This window comes from Ranitomeya imitator, chromosome 2, assembly GCF_032444005.1.
Source record: "Ranitomeya imitator isolate aRanImi1 chromosome 2, aRanImi1.pri, whole genome shotgun sequence".
Taxonomy (NCBI): domain Eukaryota; kingdom Metazoa; phylum Chordata; class Amphibia; order Anura; family Dendrobatidae; genus Ranitomeya; species Ranitomeya imitator.
Genome location: NC_091283.1, coordinates 689,970,628 through 689,994,092, shown reverse-complemented (window position 1 = coordinate 689,994,092; position 23,465 = coordinate 689,970,628). Strand labels below are relative to the sequence as shown.

Below are 23,465 nucleotides of genomic sequence, written 5' to 3'. Positions count from 1 at the left end.
ACATCAGAGGCAAAAACCCAGGAATTATCTTCCTGAGCATAACCCTTCCATTTAACCAGATACTGGAGTTTCCGTCCTGAAACACGAGAATCCAAAATCTTCTCCACAATAAACTCCAATTCCCCCTCCACCAAAACCGGGGCAGGAGGCTCAACAGATGGGACCATAGGTGCCACGAATCTCCGCAACAATGACCTATGGAACACGTTATGTATGGAAAAAGAATCTGGAAGGGTCAGACGAAAAGACACAGGATTAAGAACCTCAGAAATCCTATACGGACCAATAAAACGAGGTTTAAACTTAGGAGAGGAAACCTTCATAGGAATATGACGAGAAGATAACCAAACCAGATCCCCAACACGAAGTCGGGGACCCACACGGCGTCTGCGATTAGCGAAAAGTTGAGCCTTCTCCTGGGACAAGGTCAAATTGTCCACTACCTGAGTCCAAATCTGCTGCAACCTGTCCACCACAGTATCCACACCAGGACAGTCCGAAGACTCAACCTGTCCTGAAGAGAAACGAGGATGGAACCCAGAATTGCAGAAAAACGGCGAAACCAAGGTAGCCGAGCTGGCCCGATTATTAAGGGCGAACTCAGCCAAAGGCAAAAAGGACACCCAGTCATCCTGATCCGCAGAAACAAAGCATCTCAGATATGTTTCCAAGGTCTGATTGGTTCGTTCGGTCTGGCCATTAGTCTGAGGATGGAAAGCCGAGGAAAAAGACAAGTCAATGCCCATCCTATCACAAAAGGCTCGCCAAAACCTTGAAACAAACTGGGAACCTCTGTCAGAAACAATATTCTCCGGAATGCCATGCAAACGAACCACATGCTGGAAGAACAAAGGCACCAAATCAGAGGAGGAAGGCAATTTAGACAAGGGTACCAGATGGACCATCTTAGAAAAGCGATCACAGACCACCCAAATGACTGACATCTTTTGAGAAACGGGAAGGTCAGAAATAAAATCCATAGAGATATGTGTCCAAGGCCTCTTCGGGACCGGCAAGGGCAAAAGCAACCCACTGGCACGAGAACAGCAGGGCTTAGCCCGAGCACAAATCCCACAGGACTGCACAAAAGTATGCACATCCCGCGACAGAGACGGCCACCAAAAGGATCTAGCCACTAACTCTCTGGTACCAAAGATTCCAGGATGACCAGCCAACACCGAACAATGAAGTTCAGAGATAACTCTATTCGTCCACCTATCAGGGACAAACAGTTTCTCCGCTGGGCAACGATCAGGTTTATTAGCCTGAAATTTTTGCAGCACCCGCCGCAAATCAGGAGAGATGGCAGACACAATTACTCCTTCCTTGAGGATACCCGCCGGCTCAGATAAACCCGGAGAGTCGGGCACAAAACTCCTAGACAGAGCATCCGCCTTCACATTTTTAGAGCCCGGGAGGTACGAAATCACAAAGTCAAAACGGGCAAAAAACAACGACCAACGAGCTTGTCTAGGATTCAAGCGCTTGGCAGACTCGAGATAAGTCAAGTTCTTATGATCAGTCAATACCACCACGCGATGCCTAGCTCCTTCAAGCCAATGACGCCACTCCTCAAATGCCCACTTCATGGCCAGCAACTCTCGGTTGCCCACATCATAATTTCGCTCAGCAGGCGAAAACTTCCTGGAAAAGAAAGCGCATGGTTTCATCACTGAGCAACCAGAACCTCTCTGTGACAAAACAGCCCCTGCTCCAATCTCAGAAGCATCAACCTCGACCTGGAACGGAAGAGAAACATCTGGTTGACACAACACAGGGGCAGAAGAAAAACGACGCTTTAACTCTTGAAAAGCTTCCACAGCAGCAGAAGACCAATTGACCAAATCAGCACCCTTCTTGGTCAAATCGGTCAATGGTTTGGCAACACTAGAAAAATTGCAGATGAAGCGACGATAAAAATTAGCAAAGCCCAGGAACTTTTGCAGACTTTTCAGAGATGTCGGCTGAGTCCAATCATGGATGGCTTGGACCTTAACCGGATCCATCTCGATAGTAGAAGGGGAAAAGATGAACCCCAAAAATGAAACCTTCTGCACACCAAAGAGACACTTTGATCCCTTCACAAACAAAGAATTAGCACACAGGACCTGAAAAACCGTTCTGACCTGCTTCACATGAGACTCCCAATCATCCGAGAAGATCAAAATGTCATCCAAGTACACAATCAGGAATTTATCCAGGTACTCACGGAAGATGTCATGCATAAAGGATTGAAACACTGATGGAGCATTGGCAGGTCCGAACGGCATCACTAGATACTCAAAATGACCCTCGGGCGTATTAAATGCAGTTTTCCATTCATCGCCTTGCCTGATTCTCACCAGATTATACGCACCACGAAGATCTATCTTAGTGAACCAACTAGCCCCCTTAATCCGAGCAAACAAATCAGATAACAATGGCAAGGGGCACTGAAATTTTACAATGATCTTATTAAGAAGGCGGTAATCTATACACGGTCTCAGCGAACCATCCTTCTTGGCTACAAAAAAGAACCCTGCTCCTAATGGCGACGATGATGGGCGAATATGCCCCTTCTCTAGGGATTCCTTCACATAACTGCGCATAGCGGTGTGCTCAGGCACGGATAAATTAAACAGTCGACCTTTTTGGGAATTTACTACCAGGAATCAAATTGATAGCACAATCACAATCCCTATGCGGAGGTAGGGCATCGAACTTGGGCTCATCAAATACATCCCGGTAATCAGACAAGAACTTTGGAACCTCAGAAGGGGTGGATGACGAAATTGACAGAAATGGAACATCACAATGTACCCCCTGACAACCCCAGCTGGACACCAACATGGAATTCCAATCCAATACTGGATTATGGGCTTGTAGCCATGGCAACCCCAACACGACCACATCATGCAGATTATGTAACACCAGAAAGCGAATAACCTCCTGATGTGCAGGAGCCATGCACATGGTCAGCTGGGTCCAGTACTGAGGCTTATTCTTGGCCAAAGGCGTAGCATCAATTCCTCTCAATGGAATAGGACACTGCAAGGGCTCCAATAAAAACCCACAACGTTTAGCATAATCCAAGTCCATCAAATTCAGGGCAGCGCCTGAATCCACAAACGCCATGACAGAATACGATGACAAGGAGCATATCAAGGTAACGGACAGAAGAAATTTTGACTGTACAGTACCAATGGCGGCAGACCTAGCGAACCGCTTAGTGCGCTTAGGACAATCAGAGATAGCATGAGTGGAATCACCACAGTAGAAACACAGCCCATTCAGACGTCTGTGTTCTTGCCGTTCTCTGGCCATAGTCCTATCGCACTGCATAGGCTCAGGTTTAATCTCAGGTAATACCGCCAAATGGTACACAGATTTACGCTCACGCAAGCGTCGACCGATCTGAATGGCCAAAGACATAGACTCATTCAAACCAGCGGGCATAGGAAATCCCACCATGACATCCTTAATGGCTTCAGAGAGACCCTTTCTGAAAATGGCTGCAAGCGCACATTCATTCCATTGAGTTAGCACGGACCATTTTCTAAATTTCTGGCAATATAGCTCTATCTCATCCTGAGCCTGACCAAGAGCCAGCAAATTTTTTTCTGCCTGAACTACTGAATTAGGTTCATCGTACAGCAATCCAAGCGCCAGGAAAAACGCATCGATATCACTCAATGCAGGATCTCCTGACGCAAGAGAAAATGCCCAGTCCTGAGGGTCGCCACGCAAAAAAGAAATGACGATCCTAACCTGTTGCGCTGGGTCACCAGAGGAGCGAGGTTTCAAAGCCAGAAACAGTTTACAATTATTCTTGAAACTCAGAAATTTAGTTCTATCTCCAAAAAACAAATCTGGAATAGGAATTCTCGGTTCTAACAAAGAATTCTGAACCACAAAATTTTGAATATCTTGAACTCTTGCCGTGAGCTGATCTACACATGAAGACAGACCTTTAATGTCCATTGTAACACCTGTGTCCTGAACCACCCAAATGTCTAGGGGAAAAAAAAGACAAATCACAGTGCAAAGGGAAAAAAAATGGTCTCAGAACTTCTTTTTTCCCTCTATTGAGAATCATTAGTACTTTTGGCTTCCTGTACTGTTATGAAAGGCAATTCAGTAACAATGTACATAGCGATCAGAGCACATACAGTGATCTGACAATAACCCAAAATAATAGAACGAGCTCTGAGACGTGGAAACTCTGTAGACCGCAATTCCTGATCCTCTCCAAACACAACTAGAGGCAGCTGTGGATTGCGCCTAACGCTCCCTATGCAACTCGGCACAGCCTGAGAAACTATCTAGCCTGAAGATAGAAAAATAAGCCTACCTTGCCTCAGAGAAATACCCCAAAGGAAAAGGCAGCCCCCCACATATAATGACTGTGAGTAAGATGAAAAGACAAACGTAGGGATGAAATAGATTCAGCAAAGTGAGGCCCGATATTCTAGACAGAACGAGGATAGGAAAGATAACTTTGCGGTCTACACAAAACCCTAAAGAAAACCACGCAAAGGGGGCAAAAAGAACCTCCGTACCGAACTAACGGCACGGAGGTACACCCTTTGCGTCCCAGAGCTTCCAGCAAAACAAATAGACAAGCTGGACAGAAAAATTAGCAACAAATAGCAAAGAAGCACTTAGCTATGCAGAGCAGCAGGCCACAGGAATGATCCAGAGAAACACAAGTCCAACACTGGAACATTGACAGGAAGCATGGATCACAGTATCAGGTGGAGTTAAGTAGAGACGCAGCTAATGACCTCACCAGATCACCTGAGGGAGGAAACTCAGAAGCTGCAGTACCACTTTCCTCCACAAACGGAAGCTCCCAGAGAGAATCAGCCGAAGTACCACTTGTGACCACAGGAGTGAACTCTGCCACAGAATTCACAACAGGACGGAGCGCTATTTGACTTTTGGAGAACAAATTATTATAGATTAGTTTCCAGACTCTATAGAAAGAGCCCTTAAATGCCATAAAAGCAGAATCTACCCTCAAGTGACCGCAGTTTGGAAATTATACCCCTTTAGGAATTTATCTACAAGTGTAGCGATGATTTTGACTCCATGGGTGTTTTCCAGAAACAGGCAGCAGTGGATGTTGCTGAGTGAAAAATGCAAACTGCCATTGTAGTGACCAGTACACTGTAGTGACCAGTACGTTACAGTCACCAATATATTATGATGCCCAGTCCGTGCTTCTCGATACATGCACCTATAAATTAGGCAGGTTCTTATCACTACAGGAATGCCAAACATGTGGATAATATAAGTGGTTTAGGTACACTGCGGGGCTCAGAAGGGAGGGGGGCATTTGAATTTGGGAGCGCAGAATTTATTTTAGGGGGGTGAGTAGCCATAACGCTTTTCCAGAGCCTTTGTACTAGCAGTAATGTGGAAGCCCCTTATATTTCCGTTAACAGATGACAGACCTGAGTGGGGACCTTTTTTTTGTGGATTGAGTCGAAGCTTTTATTGGGAGTATTTTACATAACGTTTGGGATCACATTTATGTGGTGCTCTACGCTGAGCACTTACTTTGGGGTTTCTGTCCAAATCTGAGTGACGTGACAGATGAAACCCCCGATCCATTGACTATGATGAGGCAGCAAAGTTACTCTGGACTCCGTCTGGCCTCTGTTCAGCGGTGTCCTTCAGCGGTGCACAAAATTGGCTGACTGCGCTTTTATGTATGACTAAAAAAACAGACACCGCCGGATCTCACAGGTCTTATGGTATTCACAGTGCCTCCATCTGCCTCATTATGGGGAATCTTCCGCCAGGGGTTTCGTCTGAATCTTGTATTTCAGAGATTTACATGGAAGTCCTGGTGTAAGCGCTCAGCGCAGTGCGCGGGACAAGTGTGCGCTGAGCCTTACTGCGATCTTTGGGAGGCAGAATGAAAAAATCAACAGCATGTGAAGAATTGGTTTTATTTATTTTTTACTATATTTTTCATACGGTATAAGTGATTAGGCGACTTTATTCTTCGGGTTGGTGCGATTACAACGATACCAGATTTATAGCGGGTTTTTATGTTTGGCAGCTGTCAGACACTAAAAAATGCTTTTTATTGCAAAAACAAATTTTAGCATCACCACATTTTGAGAGCTATACATTTATCATATTTCGGCCGACAGAGCCATGTGACAGCTTGTTTTTTGCGGGAAGAGCTGACCTTTTTATTGGTACCATTTTCGGGTACATGACATTTTTTATCACTTTCTATTCTGATTTTTGTGAGACAGAATGATCAAACACCAGGATATCAGGAATTGTTTTTTTTTATGACATTACGTGTGTAATAAAATTAATAAAGCAGCTGTAGTCTTGGGGGTTAGTATTATTACAGCGATACCACATTTATGTATATTTTTTTTTCATTTTGCTGCTTTTTCACAATAAAAACTATTTTATAGAAAAAATAATTGTTTTTGCATCGCTTTATTCTGAAAGCTATAACTTTTTTATTTTTCTGCTGTTGGAGCTGTATGGCGGCTTGTTTTTTGCAGGACAAGATGAAGTTTTCAGCTGTACCATTTTTATTTTGATATGACTTTTTGATTGCATTTTCTTCTACTTTTTGTTTGGCGGCAATATGAAAAAGCAAAGGTTTTTGCTCTGTTTTGTTTCTGTTTTTTTATAGTGTACACTGAAGGAGTGAACAAGTGTGACCGTTTTATAGGTTGGCTCGTTCCAGATGCTGCGATACCAAATTTGTGTATTTTTTTTGATTTATTGGTTTAATATTTTTTATTTTATTTTTTAATAGTTTTAAAACTTTTTTTTTTAGTTTTTATTAACTTTTTTTACTTAGTCCCTGTATGAGACAGCACTTTTTATTTTTCTGATCTCAGGTCTCTTACAATGCAATACACATGTATTGCATTGCAAGAGACCTGTGAGTTTTACACTGTTAAAACTGTTCGCTTGTTAGGCCGGCCTCACACTAGCAAGTTTTACGGATGTAAGAGAGGTGCAGAAAATACGGATTGCATACGGTACAATGCTTCTCTATGCCCCTGCTCCTATCAGCCATATTTTACTGATCCGTATTATACGGTCTTCTACGGCCGTAGAAAAATGCAGCATTCTGCGTTTGTCACCGTATTGCGCAAAAAATCCGCCAATGAAAGTCTATGGGGGCCAGAAAAATACGGATTACACACGGACCAGCAGTGTGACTTGCGAGAAATACGCAGCGGTGTTAGAGAGAAAAGCCGGCAATTCAGTGCTGTGTACAGTAAAATCACACTGACAGCTTACAATAGAATAGGTAGAATAAATGTGTACACATAGAATAGGTATATATATATATATATATATATATATATATATGTCATTGAGACACATATATGTATATATGTATGTATATATATTAATATTAGCTTTATAGCTTTAAAGCCGGTAATTCAATTGCCGGCTTTTGCTATCTCCTTACTAAACCCGACATGATATGAGACATGGTTTACATACAGTAAACCATCTCATATCCCCATTTTTTTGCATATTCCACACTACTAATGTTAGTAGTGTGTATGTGCAAAATTTGGGCTCTCTAGCTATTAAATTAAAGGGTTAAATGGCGGAAAAAATTGGCGTGGGCTCCCGCGCAATTTTCTCCGCCAGAGTAGTAAAGCCAGTGACTGAGGGCAGATATTAATAGCCTGGAGAGGGTCCATGGTTTTTGCCCCCCCCCCCCCACTGGCTGAAAACATCTGCCCCCAGCCACCCCAGAAAAGGCACATCTGTAAGATGCGCCTATTCTGGCACTTGGCCACTCTCTTCCCATTCCCGTGTAGAGGTGGGATATGGGGTAATGAAGGGTTAATGTCACCTTGCTATTGTAAGGTGACATTAAGCCAGATTAATAATGGAGAGGCGTCAATTATGACACCTATCCATTATTAATCCAATTGAGTGAAAGGGTTAAAAATCACACACATTATTAAAAAGTATTTTAATGAAATAAACACAAAGGTTGTTTTAATATTTTATTGTTCTCTCAATCCACCTGAAGACCCTCCCTCTGTAACAAAGAAAAAATAATAAACCAACAATATACATACCTTCCGATGATCTGTAACGTCCCACGATGTAAATCCATCTGAAGGGATTAAAATATTTTACAGCCAGGAGCTCTGCTAATGCAGCTGTGCTCGTGGCTGTAAAACCCGGGGAATGAAGGTAATGTAGGTCAATGACCTATATTTACCTTCATTCGCGGTGATGCGCCCTCTGCTGGATGTCCCTCGAGCGTGGGAACTTTCCTGGAAAGCTCCCAGGCTCGAGTTCATATGAGGACAACCAGCAGAGGGCGCATCACCGCGAATGAAGGTAAATACAGGTCATTGACCTACATTACCTTCATCCCCCGGGGTTTTACAGCCACGAGCACAGCTGCATTAGACATATATAGACAGTATATATGTTTTTATGATTTTTTGAGCCCATGGATCCATTGTAAATCCGTAAGTTGGTTTTGCAAGCCTGCGAGAAAAACACGCAGTACGGATGCCATACGGATTACATACGGAGGATGCCATGCGCAAAATACGCTGACACACCCTGCCTACGGAGGAGATACGGACCACTATTTTGGAGACTTTTCTGCGTATTACGGCCGTAGTATACGGACCGTATTTTTATACGCTGAGTGTGACGCCAGCCTTAGACTCAGCTGCAGGCTGAACTTAACAAGCCACCGTAGCTGGAAGTCATCACGTGACTTCCAGCTGCCATGGCAATTCGGGATCCCCCGTGATGTGATCAGATCTCATCACGGGGGGCGTCAGAGAGGTGAGTATAGCAGGAGTCTCCCTCTGCTATTTTCTAAATGCCACGATCGCGGCATCTAGAAGATAGCAAAGGGTTAACATCATTGGGACCTGATCTAATCAGGTCCCAATGATGTCACCTGGCAGAGCAATGGCTCTGCACAGGAATCGCAGCGCTTGCAGGACCTTGGGGGTCCTGAGCGCTGCGAGACCACCAACCGTAGAGAAATGTTGCACAAAGCCCTGCTAGCCCCGACGTATATCTACCATTGGCAGTCATAAAGCGTTTAAGTGCCATCTGTCAGGAAAGAGTTTAAATGATTCTGGGACTCGCTTCACCCACAATAGGTGTTGCCTAGTTTTTATCATAGTTTCTTTGGTAGTACACTATGGCTGGTCTGAACAACGAAAGCATTTATTACCATCCCCCTTTTTCTTATAGATTGTAAACTTGCGAGCAGGGCCCTCATTCCTCTTGGTATCTGTTTTGATCTATGTGCTGTTGTTTTACTGTAATGTCTACTGTCTGTACAATTCCCCTCTAAAATGTAAAGTGCTGCGGAATATGTTGGCGCTATAGAAATAAAATAATTATTTTTATTGTTATATGAAATGGCAGAAATGAATGTTTATTAGGCAAAATCTGTACATATTATACCTGTGACTCATATATACAGTGTTTCCTTGGTCTGGGAGATGTATAACTGTTATGGCTCTTACAGATGGCATTATATAAAAATGCAGTCTTTATCTGGTCTTGTTTTAGCATCTTTGGAGTTTACACCTACTGTATATACTAACTAGTACAGCTGTTTTCTCCCTGTTATAGAAAGCGGAGTTTCTTTGGAGAATGGAGTGTTGATAGCATCTGTGATGCCTGGGAGTCCTGCTGCCAAAGAAGGATCTCTCACTGTTGGTGACCGGGTAGTGGCTGTAAGTATCAACAAGTTTTCCGTATACTTACTATGCATGTGCAAAGCTAAGCTACAACCTGGAACATAAATCGTACATTGATATGATATGCTACAATAGCTTAAATTATGATGAGAATGCACTCCTGCTGCATGATTAATTGACCACCAATCCAGACAAAATCAATGTTGTTAGGGTACTTTGGTCTACTTTGTACAGTGAATTTAAAATAAGTATTATGGTTTCAGCAAATAAAGCTTATTTTTGGTAAAAGGGTTGTTTACTTTCTACAATTTTTTTCAGTCCTTTTTAACTTGTAGATGTTGAAAATAAGAAGTACTGCAATGTTAATCCTCCGCTGCTTCAGTGATGCCTGTCGGCCATTGCTCCCATTCATTGTTTAAAGGCAATGGTTATGACGTTATGAGTGCAGACCACTGGAGCCAATCACTGGGCTAAGCAACTATGCCTCCTTCTCCTTAAGGGAGTGACTTAGGAGGCTATATTAGCCTCCCCTTCACAATGTTCTATAGCATTGTCCCATAGCCCCTGAAGATGTCACATTTAGAGCAAACCTGTCAGCAGGATTTTGAATAGAAAATTGGTTGATGAAATCCATCTTGGGGTAACCCCTTTCGGACCTCGGACGGGATTAGTACGTCCGAGGTCAGACCCCCAACGACGGTGAGCCTGTATCAAAGCCGGGACATGTGCCCACAAAAGCGGCGGGTGGAATCGCGATCCACCCGCCGCTATTAACTAGTTAAATGCTGCTGTCAAATGCTGACAGCGGCATTTAACTAGCGCTTCCCGCCATTGGGCCGGAAATGAGTGCATCGCTGGCCCCTTCACATGATCGGTGGTCAGTGATGCATCGACATGACAACCAGAGGTCTCCTTGAGACCCCTATGGTTGGTGATGCCGGATTGCTTTGAGCGCCACCCTGTGGTCGGTGCTCATAGCAATGAAGTAATTCTGCTACATAGGAGCGATCTGAGCTTAGCTCCTATGTAGCAGAGCCGATCGAATTGTGCCACCTTCTAGCCTCCCATGGAGGCTATTAAAGCATGGCAAAAGTAAAAAAAAAATGTTTTAAAAATATGAAAAAAATATAAAAGTTTAAGTCACCCCACTTTCGCCCCATTCAAAATAAAACAATAAAAAGAAAAATCAAATCTACACATATTTGGCATCGGTTTGGTCGGTTTGAGCATTTAGTGAACCTAGCAAAAAAGCCAAGCAAAAAACAAGTGTGGGATTGCACTTTTTTTTGCAATTTCAATGCACTTGGAAATTTTTTCCCATTTTCCAGTACATGACATGCAAAAACCAATGATGTCTTTAAAAAGTCCAGCTTCTCCCGCAAAAAATAAGCCCCACTTGGGCATATTGATGGAAAAATAAAAATGTTATGGCTCTGGAAGGAGGGGGAAAAAACGTAAACGCGTAACCGAAAAAAGCTACGGTCATGAAGAGGTTAATCTTTAATTGTAGTTTTCAGTTAATGAAATTCTCGTACTCCGGGGCGGCCTGTGGTCGGTGCTTTATGTGGTGCTCTGCTTAGATATTCATCCTTATTCCCTTATGACAGGTTACTGATTCCTCAGTGACCTACCTCCTATTTTACATACTGCATATACCAGGGGTCCCCAACTCCAGGCCTCGAGGGCCGCCAACAGTGCAGGTTTTCAGGATTTCCTTAGTATTGCACAGGGGTTGGAATCATCACCTGTGCAGATGATCACATTACCACCGATGCAATACTAAAGAAATCCTGAAAACCTGCACTGTTGGCGGCCCTCGAGGCCTGGAGTTGGGGACCCCTGGCATATACTATGGTGTGTTTAGAAAAAAATAAATTTACTTTGAGCAAAATGGCGACGGCGATGGATCTTGCGCAGCAGCATGTAAAGCACTATGTAATATTGCCGGGTTAAAAAAAAAATTACCTTCATCAAAATAGCGCAGGCGGGGGCAAATGCTGATTATAAGCATCTATCATGTTCTGATAGATTCTACAGCGCAAGCACCACCACCGGTGCCATTTTACTGCAGCCAAATTTTTTTTTATCTACCAAATGGCGCCTGTGGCAATTGCACAGTAGCAACTATCAGACTGCAATAGATGCTACTGCGCAGGTGCAGCCACCAGTGCCATTAAAAAAAAAAAATTGGCTCCATCAAGATGGCGGTGGCGCCTGCGCAGTAGCATTAGTCATGTTTTTATCTATGCTACTGCTCAAGCACCTTCAGGTGTTATTTTACGAGAGGAAACAAATTGGCTGCAGTAAAATGGCGCTGCCAGCGGCGCTTGTGCAGTTTCATCTATCGTTACGTGATAGATGCTACTGTGCATGCGCCCCTGCCAGACCCATTTTGATTAGGGTAATTTTTATTTTTTCCCAGCAATATTACAAGCATAATGCTTTACAAGCTACTGCGCAGGCGCCGGCGCCATTTTGCTCAATGTAAATTTGTTTTTTCTAAACCCACCATAGTATATTAGATATAGCACATACGTTGGGGGAGTGCATCGCACTTGAACTAAGTACCACCCAGGTAATTACCTTGTTTCTTCATTTATTCATCTACCAATTACAGGCTCTATATGGATGCCTTTCCCCCATTCCACATACAGCTCTGGCAAAAATTGAGACCACCATCAAAACCTTGTCATGGGCAGCCCAATCTCCAGACCTGAACCCCATTGAAAACCTCTGGAATGTAATCAAGAGGATGATGGATAGTCACAAGCCATCAAACAAAGAAGAACTGCTTCAATTTGTGTACCAGAAGTGACATACAGTGCCTTGTGAAACTTTTCAACCTTTTCCCACATATCATGCTTCAAACAGAAAGATACCAAATGTAAATTTTTGGTGAAGAATCAACAACAAGTGGCACACAATTGTGAAGTTGAACGAAATTTATTGGTTATTTTAAATTTTTGTGGAAATTCAAAAACTGAAAAGCTGAAAAGTGGGGCGTGCAATATTATTCGGCCCCTTTAACGTAATACTTTGTTGTGCCACCTTTTGCTGCAATTACAGCTTCAAGTCGCTTGGGGTATGTCTCTATCAGTTTTGTACATCGAGACTGAAATTCTTGCCCATTCTTCCCTGGCAAACAGCTCGAGCTCAGTGAGGTTTGATGGAGATCGTTTGTGAACAGCAATTTTCAGCTCTTTCCACAGATTTTCAATTGCATTGAGGTCTGGACTTTTACTTGGGCATTCTAATACCTGGATACGTTTATTGGTGAACTATTCCGTTGTAGATTTTGCTTTATGTTTGGGATCACACTGATGGTCCGTGTGGCGTGCGGGTTTTTCTCGCACCCATAGACTTTCATTGGCAAGTCTCTGCTGATATACGGTGAAAATCACAGCATGCTTCGATTTCTCTCGCACATATAATACGGCCGAGAAAACAACGGATGATAGGAGCTGCCCCATATATTAACATTGGTCCGAGTGCTATGCGATTTTTTATCTCATAGCCCTCGTCCGTATTACGGTCTAGTGTGACTCCGGCCTTATAGGTATATTTTTCAGTAAAATGTAAATTGTTCTTTTATTCTATAAACTTCTGACAACATGTCTCCAAATTTCCAAGCAATCAATTTTTCGGGGTTTTTTTCTGACAAAGAAAAATGGTAAAAAAAAACAAAAAAAAACAGTGCTTTCAGACCTCAAATAATGCAAAGAAAACAAATCTATAATCATTTAGAAACAACAATACTAATGTTTTAACTCAGGAAGAGTTCAGAAATCAATATTTTGTGAAATAACCATGATTTTAATCACAGCTTTCATGCATCTTGCCATGCTTTCCACCAGTCTTTCACATTGCTTTTGGATGACCTTACAGTGCCTGTATAGTTAAGCCGGCAATTCAGTGCGGTGTACAGTAAAATCACATGGACAGATTAAAAATATAATCTACTATATAATTGTCTAAGAGTCACTTCCGTCTGTCTGTCTTACTGTCTGTCTTTCTGTCTGTCACGGATATTCATTGGTCGCGGCCTCTGTCTGTCATGGAAATCCAAGTCGCTGATTGGTCGCGGCAAAACAGCCACGACCAATCAGCGATGGGCACAGTCCAGAAGAAAATGGCCGCTCCTTACTCCCCGCAGTCACTGCCCGGCGCCCGCATACTCCCCTCCGGTCACCGCTCACATAGGGTTAATGCCGGCGGTAACGGACCGCGTTATGCCGCGGGTAACGCACTCCGTTACCGCCGCTATTTACCCTGTGTGTCCCCAACTTTTTACTATTGATGCTGCCTTTGCGGCATCAATAGTAAAAAAATGTAATGTTAAAAATAATAAAAATACAAAAAACCTGCTATACTCACCCTCCCTAGTCCGCCGAGCCGCTCCAGCCTGCCACCATCTTCCGTTCCCAGCGATGCATTGCAAAATTACCCAGAAGACTTAGCGGTCTCGCGAGACCGCTAAGTCAGCTGGGTAATTTCGCAATGCATCCTGGGAACGGAAGATGGCGGCTGGCGCGAACGGCTCGGCGGAGCTTCGTTGGATCCCAGGGGTGAGTATATAACTATTTTTTATTTTAATAATTTTTTTAATGGGGATATGGTGCCCACAGTACTGTATACTATGTGGGCTGTGTTAGATACCGCGTGGCTCTGTGCTGTATACTACATAGGCAGTGTTATATACTATGTGGGCTGTGTGATATACTCCGTGGGCTGTGCATTATATAACGTGACCACTGTTATATATTGCGTGAACAGTGTTATATACTACGTGACTGGACAATATACTACGTGACTGGGCAATATACTACGTGGCTCTGTGCTGTATACTACGTCGCTGGGCAATATATTATGTGGCTGGGCAATATACTACGTGGCTCTGTGCTGTATACTATGTGGCTCTGTGCTGTATACTACGTCGCTGGGCAATATACTACGTGACTGGGCAATATACTACGTGACTGGGCAATATACTATGTAGCTGGGCAATATACTACGTGGCTGGGCAATATACTACGTGTCTGTGCTGTATACTACGTGGCTCTGTGCTGTATACTACGTCGCTGTGCAATATACTACGTAGCTGGGCAATATACTACGTGACTGGGCAATATACTATGTGGCTGGGCAATATATGACGTGACTGGGCAATATGCTATGTGACTGGGCAATATGCTATGTGACTGGGCAATATACTACGTGGCTGGGCAATATAATATGTAGCTGGGCAATATACTACGTGACTGGGCAATATACTACGCAGCTGGGCAATATACTATGTGGCTGGGCAATATACTACGTAGCTGGGCAATATACTACGTGGCTGGGCAATATACTACGTAGCTGGGCAATATACTACATGACTGGGCAATATACTAGTTGGCTGGGCAATATACTACGTGGCTGGGCAATATACTACGTAGCTGGGCAATATACTACGTGACTGGGCAATATACTACGTAGCTGGGCAATATACTACGTGGCTGGGCAATATATTACGTGACTGGGCAATATATTACGTAGCTGGGCAATATACTACGTGGCTGGGCAATATACTACGTAGCTGGGCAATATACTACGTAGCTGGGCAATATACTACGTAGCTGGGCAATTTACTACGTGACTGGGCAATATACTACGTGACTGGGCAATATACTACGTGGCTGGGCAATATACTACGTGGCTGGGCAATATACTACGTGGCTGGGTAATATACTATGTGACTGGGCAATATACTACGTGGGCTGTGCAATATACTACGTGGACATGCACATTCTAGAATACCCGATGCGTTAGAAGAATCGGGCCACCATCTAGTAGATAAAATAAATGTCTACACATAGTATAGGTATATATACAGTACAGGCCAAACCTTCTCATTTAAAGATTTTTCGGTATTTTCATGACTATGAAAATTGTACATTCACACTGAAGGCATTAAAACTTTGAATTAACACATGTGGAATTATATACTTAACAAAAAAGTGTGAAACAACTGAAATTATGTCTTATATTCTAGGTTCTTCAAAGTAGCCACCTTTTGCTTTCATGACTGCTTTGCACACTCTTGGCATACTCTTGATGAGCTTCAAGAGGAATGGTCTTCCAACAATCTTGAAGGAGTTCCCAGAGATGCTTAGCACTGATTTGGCCTTTTGCTTTCACTCTGCGGTCCAGCTCACCCCAAACCATCTCAATTGGATTCAGGTCTGGTGGCTATGGAGGCCAGGTCATCTGGCGTAGCACCCCATCACTCTCCTTCTTGGTCAAATAGCCCTTACACAGCCTGGAGGTGTGTTTTGGGTTATTGTCCTGTTGAAAAATAAATGATGGTCCAACTAAATGCAAACCGGATGGAGTAGCATGCCGCTGCAAGATGCTGTGGTAGCCATGCTGGTTCAGTATGCCTTCAATTTTGAATAAATCCCCAACAGTGTCATCAGCAAAGCACCCCCACACGATCACACTTCCTCCATGCTTCACGGTGGGAACCAGGCATGTAGAGTCCATCCGTTCACCTTTTCTGCATCCCACAAAGACATGGTGGTTGGAACCAAAGATCTCAAATTTGGACTCATCAGACCAAAGCACAGATTTCCACTGTCCATTCCTTGTGTTCTTTAGCCCAAACAAGTCTCTTCTGCTTGTTGCTTTTCTTTTGCCTGTGGTTTCCTAGCAGCTATTTTACCATGAAGGCCTGCTGCACAAAGTCTGCTCTTAACAGTTGTTATAGAGATGTGTCTGCTGCTAGAACTCTGTGTGGAATTGACCTGGTCGTTAATCTGAGCTGCTGATAACCTGCGATTTCTGAGGCTGGTGACTCGAATAAACTTATCCTCAGAAGCAGAGGTGACTCTTGGTCTTTCTTTCCTGGGGCGGTCCTCATGTGAGCCAGTTTTTTTGTAGCGCTTGATGGTTTTTGCCACTGCACTTGGAGACACTTTCAAAGTTTTCCCAATTTTTCGGACTGACTGACCTTCATTTCTTAACCCCTTAGCGACCGCCGATATTCCTTTTAACGGCGGCCGCTAAGGGTACTTAAACCACAGCGCTGTTAATTAACGGCGCTGTGGAAAAAGTAAATAGCGCCCCCCAGAGTCGGATTTTCTCCGGGGTCTCGGCTGCCGGGGGTAGCCGAGACCCCCAGAGAACATGATTCGGGGGGTTTTGTACCGACCCCGCATTTGCGATCGCCGGTAATTAACCGTTTACCGGCGATCGCAAAAAAAACAAAAACGCGATTTATTTTTCATTTCTCTGTCCTCCGATGTGATCGCACATCAGAGGAGAGAGAAAAGGGATCCCAGGTAGCCCCCCGATACTCACCTATCTCCCCCGGTGCTCCTCGTGTCTCCCGGTGGGCGCCGCCATCTTCAAAATGGCTGGCGCATACGCGGTGCGCCCGCCGGCCGGCCCCGCGAGAATCTTTGGGGTCTCGGCTGCCGGGGGTAGCCGAGACCCCAAAGAGCATGATCGGGGTCGGTTTTACCGACCCCTGTTTTGCGATCGCCAGTAATTAACTGTTTACCGGCGACCGCAAAAAAAAAAAAAAATCAAAGTGTAATTCTCTGTCCTCTGATGTGATCGCACATCAGAGGACAGAGAAATAGGGGGATTCGGGGACCCTATCATACTCAACTGTGTCCCTGGGTCCTCCTGCTGCTCCTACTGGCCGCCGGCAAAAGAAAATGGCGGGCGCATGCGCAGTGCGCCCGCCATCTGTCGCCATCTGCCGGCCGGCATGAGAAGTGCAGTTGGGGCTAAAATTAGGGCTAGGGTTAGGGCTAGGGTTTAGGGATAGGGTTAGGGCTAGGGTTAGGGCTAAATTTAGGGTTAGGGTTGGGACTAAATTCAGGGTTAGGGTTCTTTCACACTTACGTCGGTACGGGGCCGTCGCAATGCGTCAGCCCGACATACCAACGCACGTTGTGAAAATTGTGCACAACGTGGGCAGCGGATGTAGTTTTTCAACGTATCCGCTGCCCAATCTATGTCCTGCAGAGGAGGGGGCGGAGTTACGGCCACGCATGTGCGGTCAGAAATGGCAGATGCGACGTACAAAAAAACGTTACATTGAACGTTTTTTGTGCCGACGGTCCGCCAAAACACAACTGATCCAGTGCACGACGGACGCGACGTGTGGCCATCCGTCACGATCCGTCGGCAATACAAGTCTATGGGCAAAAAAACGCATCCTGCAGGCACATTTGGAGGATCCGTTTTTTGTCCAAAACGACGGATTGCGACGGATGCCAAACAACGCAAGTGTGAAAGTAGCCTTAGGGCTAGGGTTAGGGTTGGGGCTAAAGTTAGGGTTAGATTTGGGATTAGGGTTAGGGTTTGGATTAGAGTTGGTATTAGGGTTAGGGTTGGCATTAGGGTTACGCTTGGGATTAGGGTTAGGTTTGGGATTAGGGTTAAGGTTAGGGTTGTGATTAGGGGTGTATTGGGATTAGGGTTAGGTTTGAGGTTAGGGTTGAGATTAAGATTAGGGGTGTGTTGGATTTAGGGTTTTGATTAGGGTTATGGTTAGGGTTGACATTAGGGTTGTTTTGGGGTAAGGGTTGTGATTATCGTTAGGGTTAGTGATTAGGATTATGGATCAGGTTGGGGTTAGGGTTAGGGGTGTGTTGGGGTTAGAGTTGGAGCTAGAATTGGGGGGTTTCCACTGTTTAGTTACATCAGGGGGTCTCCAAACACGAAAGCCAATTTTGCGCTCAAAAAGTCAAATGGTGCTCCCTCCCTTCTGAGCTCTGCCGTGCGCCCAAACAGTGGTTTACCCCCACATATGGGGCATCAGCATACTCGGGATAAATTGGACAACAACTTTTGGGGTCCAATTTCTTCTGTTACCTTTGTGAAAATAAAAACTTGGGGGCTAAAAAATCTTTTTTGTGGGAAAAAAAATATTTTTTTATTTTCACAACTCTGCATTCTAAACTTCTGTGAAGCACTTGGGCATTCAAAGTTCTCACCACATATCTAGATAAGTTCCTTGGGGGATCTAGTTTCCAAAATGGGGTCACTTGTGGAGGGTTTCTACTGTTTAGGTACATCAGGGGCTCTGCAAACGCAACATAGCGCCCACAGACTATTCTATCAAAGTCTGCATTTCAAAACGGCGCTCCTTCCTTCCGAGCTCTGCCGTGCGCCCAAACAGTGGTTTACCCCCACATATGGGGTACCAGCATACTCAGGACAAATTGGACAACAACTTTTGGGGTCCGATTTCTCTTGTTACCCTTGTGAAAATAAAAACTTGGGGGCTAAAAAAATCTTTTTTGTGGAAAAAAAATATTTTTTATTTTCACGACTCTGCATTCTAAATTTCTGTGAAGCACTTGGGCATTCAAAGTTCTCACCACACATCTAGATAAGTTCCATGGGGGGGTCTAGTTTTCACAATGGGGTCACTTGTGGGGGGTTTCCACTGTTTAGGCACTTCAGGGGCTCTCCAAACACGACATGGCGTCCAATCTCAATTCCAGACAATTCTACATTGGAAAAGTAAAACGGCACTCCTTCTCTTCCAAGCTCTGCGGTGCGCTCAAACAGTGGTTTAACCCCACATATTGGGTATCGACGTACTCAGGAGAAATTGCACTACACCTTTTGTTGTCTAATTTCTCCTGTTACCCTTGTGAAAATAAAAATTTGGGAGCAAAAAGATCATTTTTGTAGAAAAAATGCGATTTTTTATTTTCACGGCTCTACGTTATAAACTTCTGTGAAGCTCTTGGGGGTTCAAAGTGCTCACCACACATCTAGATAAGTTCCTTAAGGGGTCTAGTTTACAAAATGGTGTCACTTGTGGGGGGTTTCCACTGTTTAGGCACATCAGGGGCTCTCTAAACGTGACATGGCGTCCGATCTCAATTCCAGCCAATTCTGCATAGAAAAAGTCAAACGGCGCTCCTTCACTTCCAAGCTCTGCGATGCGCCAAAACAGTGGTTTACCCCCACATATGGGGTATTGGCGTATTCAGGAGAAATTGCATAACAAAATTTATGGTTACATTTCTGTTTTTACACTTGTGAAAATAAAAAAAATGGTTCTGAATTAAAATGTTTGCAAAAAAAAGTTAAATGTTCATTTTTTCCTTCCACATTGTTTCAGTTCCTGTGAAGCACATAAAGGGTTAATAAACTTCTTGAATGTGGTTTTGAGATCCTTGAGGGGTGTAGTTTTTAGAATGGTGTCACACTTCGGTATTTTCTATCTTATAGACCCCTCAAAATGACTTCAAATGTGATGTGGTCCCTAAAAAAAAAAGGTGCTGTAAAAATGAGAAATTGCTGGTCAACTCTTAACCCTTATAACTCCCTAACAAAAAAAAATTTTGTTTACAAAATTGTGCTGATGTAAAGTACACATGTGGGAAATGTTATTTATTAACTATTTTTGTGACATATCTCTCTGATTTAAGGGCATAAAAATACAAAGTTTGAAAATTGCAAAATTTTAAAAATTTTCGCCATATTTCTGTTTTTTTCATAAATAATCGTAAAAAGTAATATCGAAGAAATGTTACCACTAACATGAAGTATAATATGTCACGAAAAAACAATCTCAGAATCAGCGGGATCCGTTGAAGCGTTCCAGAGTTATATCCTCATAAAGTGACAGTGGTCAGAATTGCAAAAATTGGCTTGGTCATTAAGTACCAAATTGGCTCTGTCACTAAGGGGTTAAAGTAATGATGGCCACTCATTTTTCTTTACTTAGCTGCTTTTTTCTTGCCATAATACAAATTCTAACAGTCTATTCAGTAGGACTATCAGCTGTGTATCCACCAGACTTCTGCACAACACAACTGATGGTCCCAAACCCATTTATAAGGCAAGAATTCCCACTTACTAAACCTGACAGGGCACACCTGTGAAGTGAAAACCATTCCCGGTGACTACCTCTTGAAGCTCATCAAGAGAATGCCAAGAGTCTGCAAAGCAGTCATCAAAGCAAAAGGTGGCTACTTTGAAGAACCTAGAATATAAGTCATAATTTCAGTTGTTTCACACTTTTTTGTTAAGTATATAATTCCACATGTGTTAATTCATAGTTTTGATGCCTTCAGTGTGAATGTACAATTTTCATAGTTATGAAAATACCGAAAAATCTTTAAATGAGAAGGTGTGTCCAAACTTTTGGTCTGTACTGTATATATATGTGTCTCACTGACATATATACTGTATATTTATATTTCATACAGAGCTAGATAGCAGAAAAGCCGGTAATTCAATTGTCGGCTTTTGCTAAATCACTACCGCACCCGACAGGATATGAGACATAGATATGAGACATGGTTTACATACGGTAAACCTTTTCATATCTGTTAGATTTTTACATATAATATTAGAAGTGTTTATGTGTAAAATTTTGGAGCTGTAGTTGTTAAATTTAAGGGTTAATTCACGGAAAAAACTGGCGTGGGCTTCTGCGCAATTTTCTCCGCCAGAGAGGGAAAGCCAGTGAGTGAGGGCAGATACTAATAGCCTAGAGAGAGACCATGGTTATTAGACCCCCTGGCTAAAAACATCTGCCCCCAGCCACCCCAGAAAAGGCCCATCTGTAAGATAAGCCTATTCTGGCACTTAGCCTCTCTCTTCCCACTGCCTTTGGCATTGACATATGGGGTAATAAGGGGTAAATGCCACCTTGCTATTGTAAGCTGACATTAAGCCTTGTTAATAATGGAGAGGTGTCAATAAGACACCTCTCCATTATTAACCCAATAATAGGAAAGGGTTAACAATACACACATTAAGAATAAAGTGTTTTATTGAAAGAAAGAAACACATAAGTTTTTAATCAAAATCCAAAGCGAAGCCCTCGTTCTTATGTTAAAAAACAAAAAAAAAAAAAAAACAACAATATCCCATACCTGTCCGCCATACAGTCAAGTCCCATGCTGTAAATCCATCTCAAGGGGGTTAAAAACTTTACAACCAGGAGCTCTGCCAATGCGGCCGCTCCCGGCTGTAAAAGACTGGGAAATGAATGAAATGAAGGGAGCAGAGCTTCGGTGACTAAGCTCCACCCCCTGGCGGCATGAACTCATATGAACCCGTTGAAGCGCCGGATAGGTGCGAAACGGCCGTATTTCAGCCCTCACATTACCTTGGTAATACACCCCCGTGCCGTGAAATCGATGTATTAATAAAGTAACCTGCACAGAAGATTGGTGAGTGCTGCCATATTCTTTCCTGCTCATATGCACGTTCGCTTGCTTTCTTGGCTACAGCACCCGATATCCAGCAGACCAGCATAGGTTCATGTACTGGACAGTTCACTGTGGGTTTTACATTGGTGGTGCGGATCGCTGTCCTCTTTGTCTTTTTATGACTCATATGAACTGTAGCGTGGGAAAGTTTCTGAGTATATACTCTGAATACTATTTACATAATGGAGATATATGTATTATTCTCCTATTTTACCTGATATTTTTTGAGATAAAGACAGAATTTTTATTAAGAAAACTTTGCTATCGTTGTCTTTATTTGTGGAGATTCAGCTTCCAACATTACTTGCCAGAATGCAAAATTTAATAATTTGCCAAATTTTCCTTCAAAGCAGCGGGGTCGGCTAATGTTCGCCATTTGCACGATCGGTTAGGCTGGGCCAAACAGCTACAAGGCAGCATTCTGTCTGAACCTTTCTTTTGGCAGACCTTGCTCAACTGATCTCTAAAGCAGCTTTATAACAAATACCGACCAACCTGCCCATAAAGTGCAAATCATGGCTCAATATAGCCAAAGCACGAATCCTGTGACGCGCTTACCCATATGTGCCATCTCCCGTCCAGGGTGTCCTCAAGATAGCCTCGACGCGCGTTTCGCGTATTACAGGCTTCCTCGGGGGGAAACGCGCGTCGGGGCCATCTTGAGGACACCCTGGACAGGAGATGGCACATATGGGTAAGCGCGTCACAGGATTCGTGCTTTGGCTATATTGAGCCATGATTTGCACTTTATGGGCAGGTTGCAATATGGGGAAATACTTTTTAGGATAGGGTTAACCACATTATTTATGGCTATTGTTTAGCTTGTGGTCCTTTGTCCCTTCCCAATATATACATATATTTTGATGTTATACTTCCAGCCCTGAGAGTGCACCCATACAGATATACATATGTTGGCACCTCCTGTTTTAGTGTGTTTTTTTCTGAGTCATTTACCTTATCCACTCATTCCTTGATGTTTGTACATATATTTGTCTTCAATTTTGTCTTAATAAAATTTGTATATTTCAAATGAAACAGTTATTGGCATGTGTCTTTGCTTGGGGGCAATATGCTCTTGGCAGCTTATAGGTTTAATTTGATCTCTAAAGCAGGTAGCTTTTATTTGCTAGATCTCCATTGACACTTCAAGGCTCCCTTGCCCTCTGTAATCATTTGCTCCTCATTGTGGACTAAATGCTGGTCTTTGTACACAGTGTCAAAAACGTCTGACAGCCAAAGCTCTCTCTGCCTTACAGGTTCATTGCTAGGTAGGATATGATTGGATTAAATAATCTGGAAATGATAGGCCCAAAGAGTACTCACATTCCTCTGAACAAGCATATTCACCTTTGTGCTCAGAGAAGATCAAGAACACATACCTTCTCTTTTTGCTGCTTCTCCAGTCAACATCATGGTTTTTAGAAACTGGAAGCTGAGAACCAGAAAAAGAAGCTCTTCCTTAATCTGTTCCATTCATGGCTGCCCTGCCAACTGACATGTAAACCTTTCTCTTCCAAGTTCAACTAAGCATGAAGTGCGGCCTACACCTGAC

The 23,465-nt window shown here is 43.4% G+C and overlaps 1 protein-coding gene across 3 annotated transcripts in view; it reads left to right on the top strand.

Moving 5' to 3' along the window:
- DLG5 (discs large MAGUK scaffold protein 5) overlaps positions 1-23,465 on the top strand; it is a 679,445-nt gene that overhangs the window by 396,248 nt on the left and 259,732 nt on the right. For all 3 annotated transcript variants that reach the window (XM_069753072.1, XM_069753075.1, XM_069753073.1), the window contains one exon: positions 9,610-9,713. In XM_069753072.1, the coding sequence (XP_069609173.1) occupies positions 9,610-9,713 (104 nt within the window). The remainder of the gene's footprint in view (positions 1-9,609; positions 9,714-23,465) is intronic.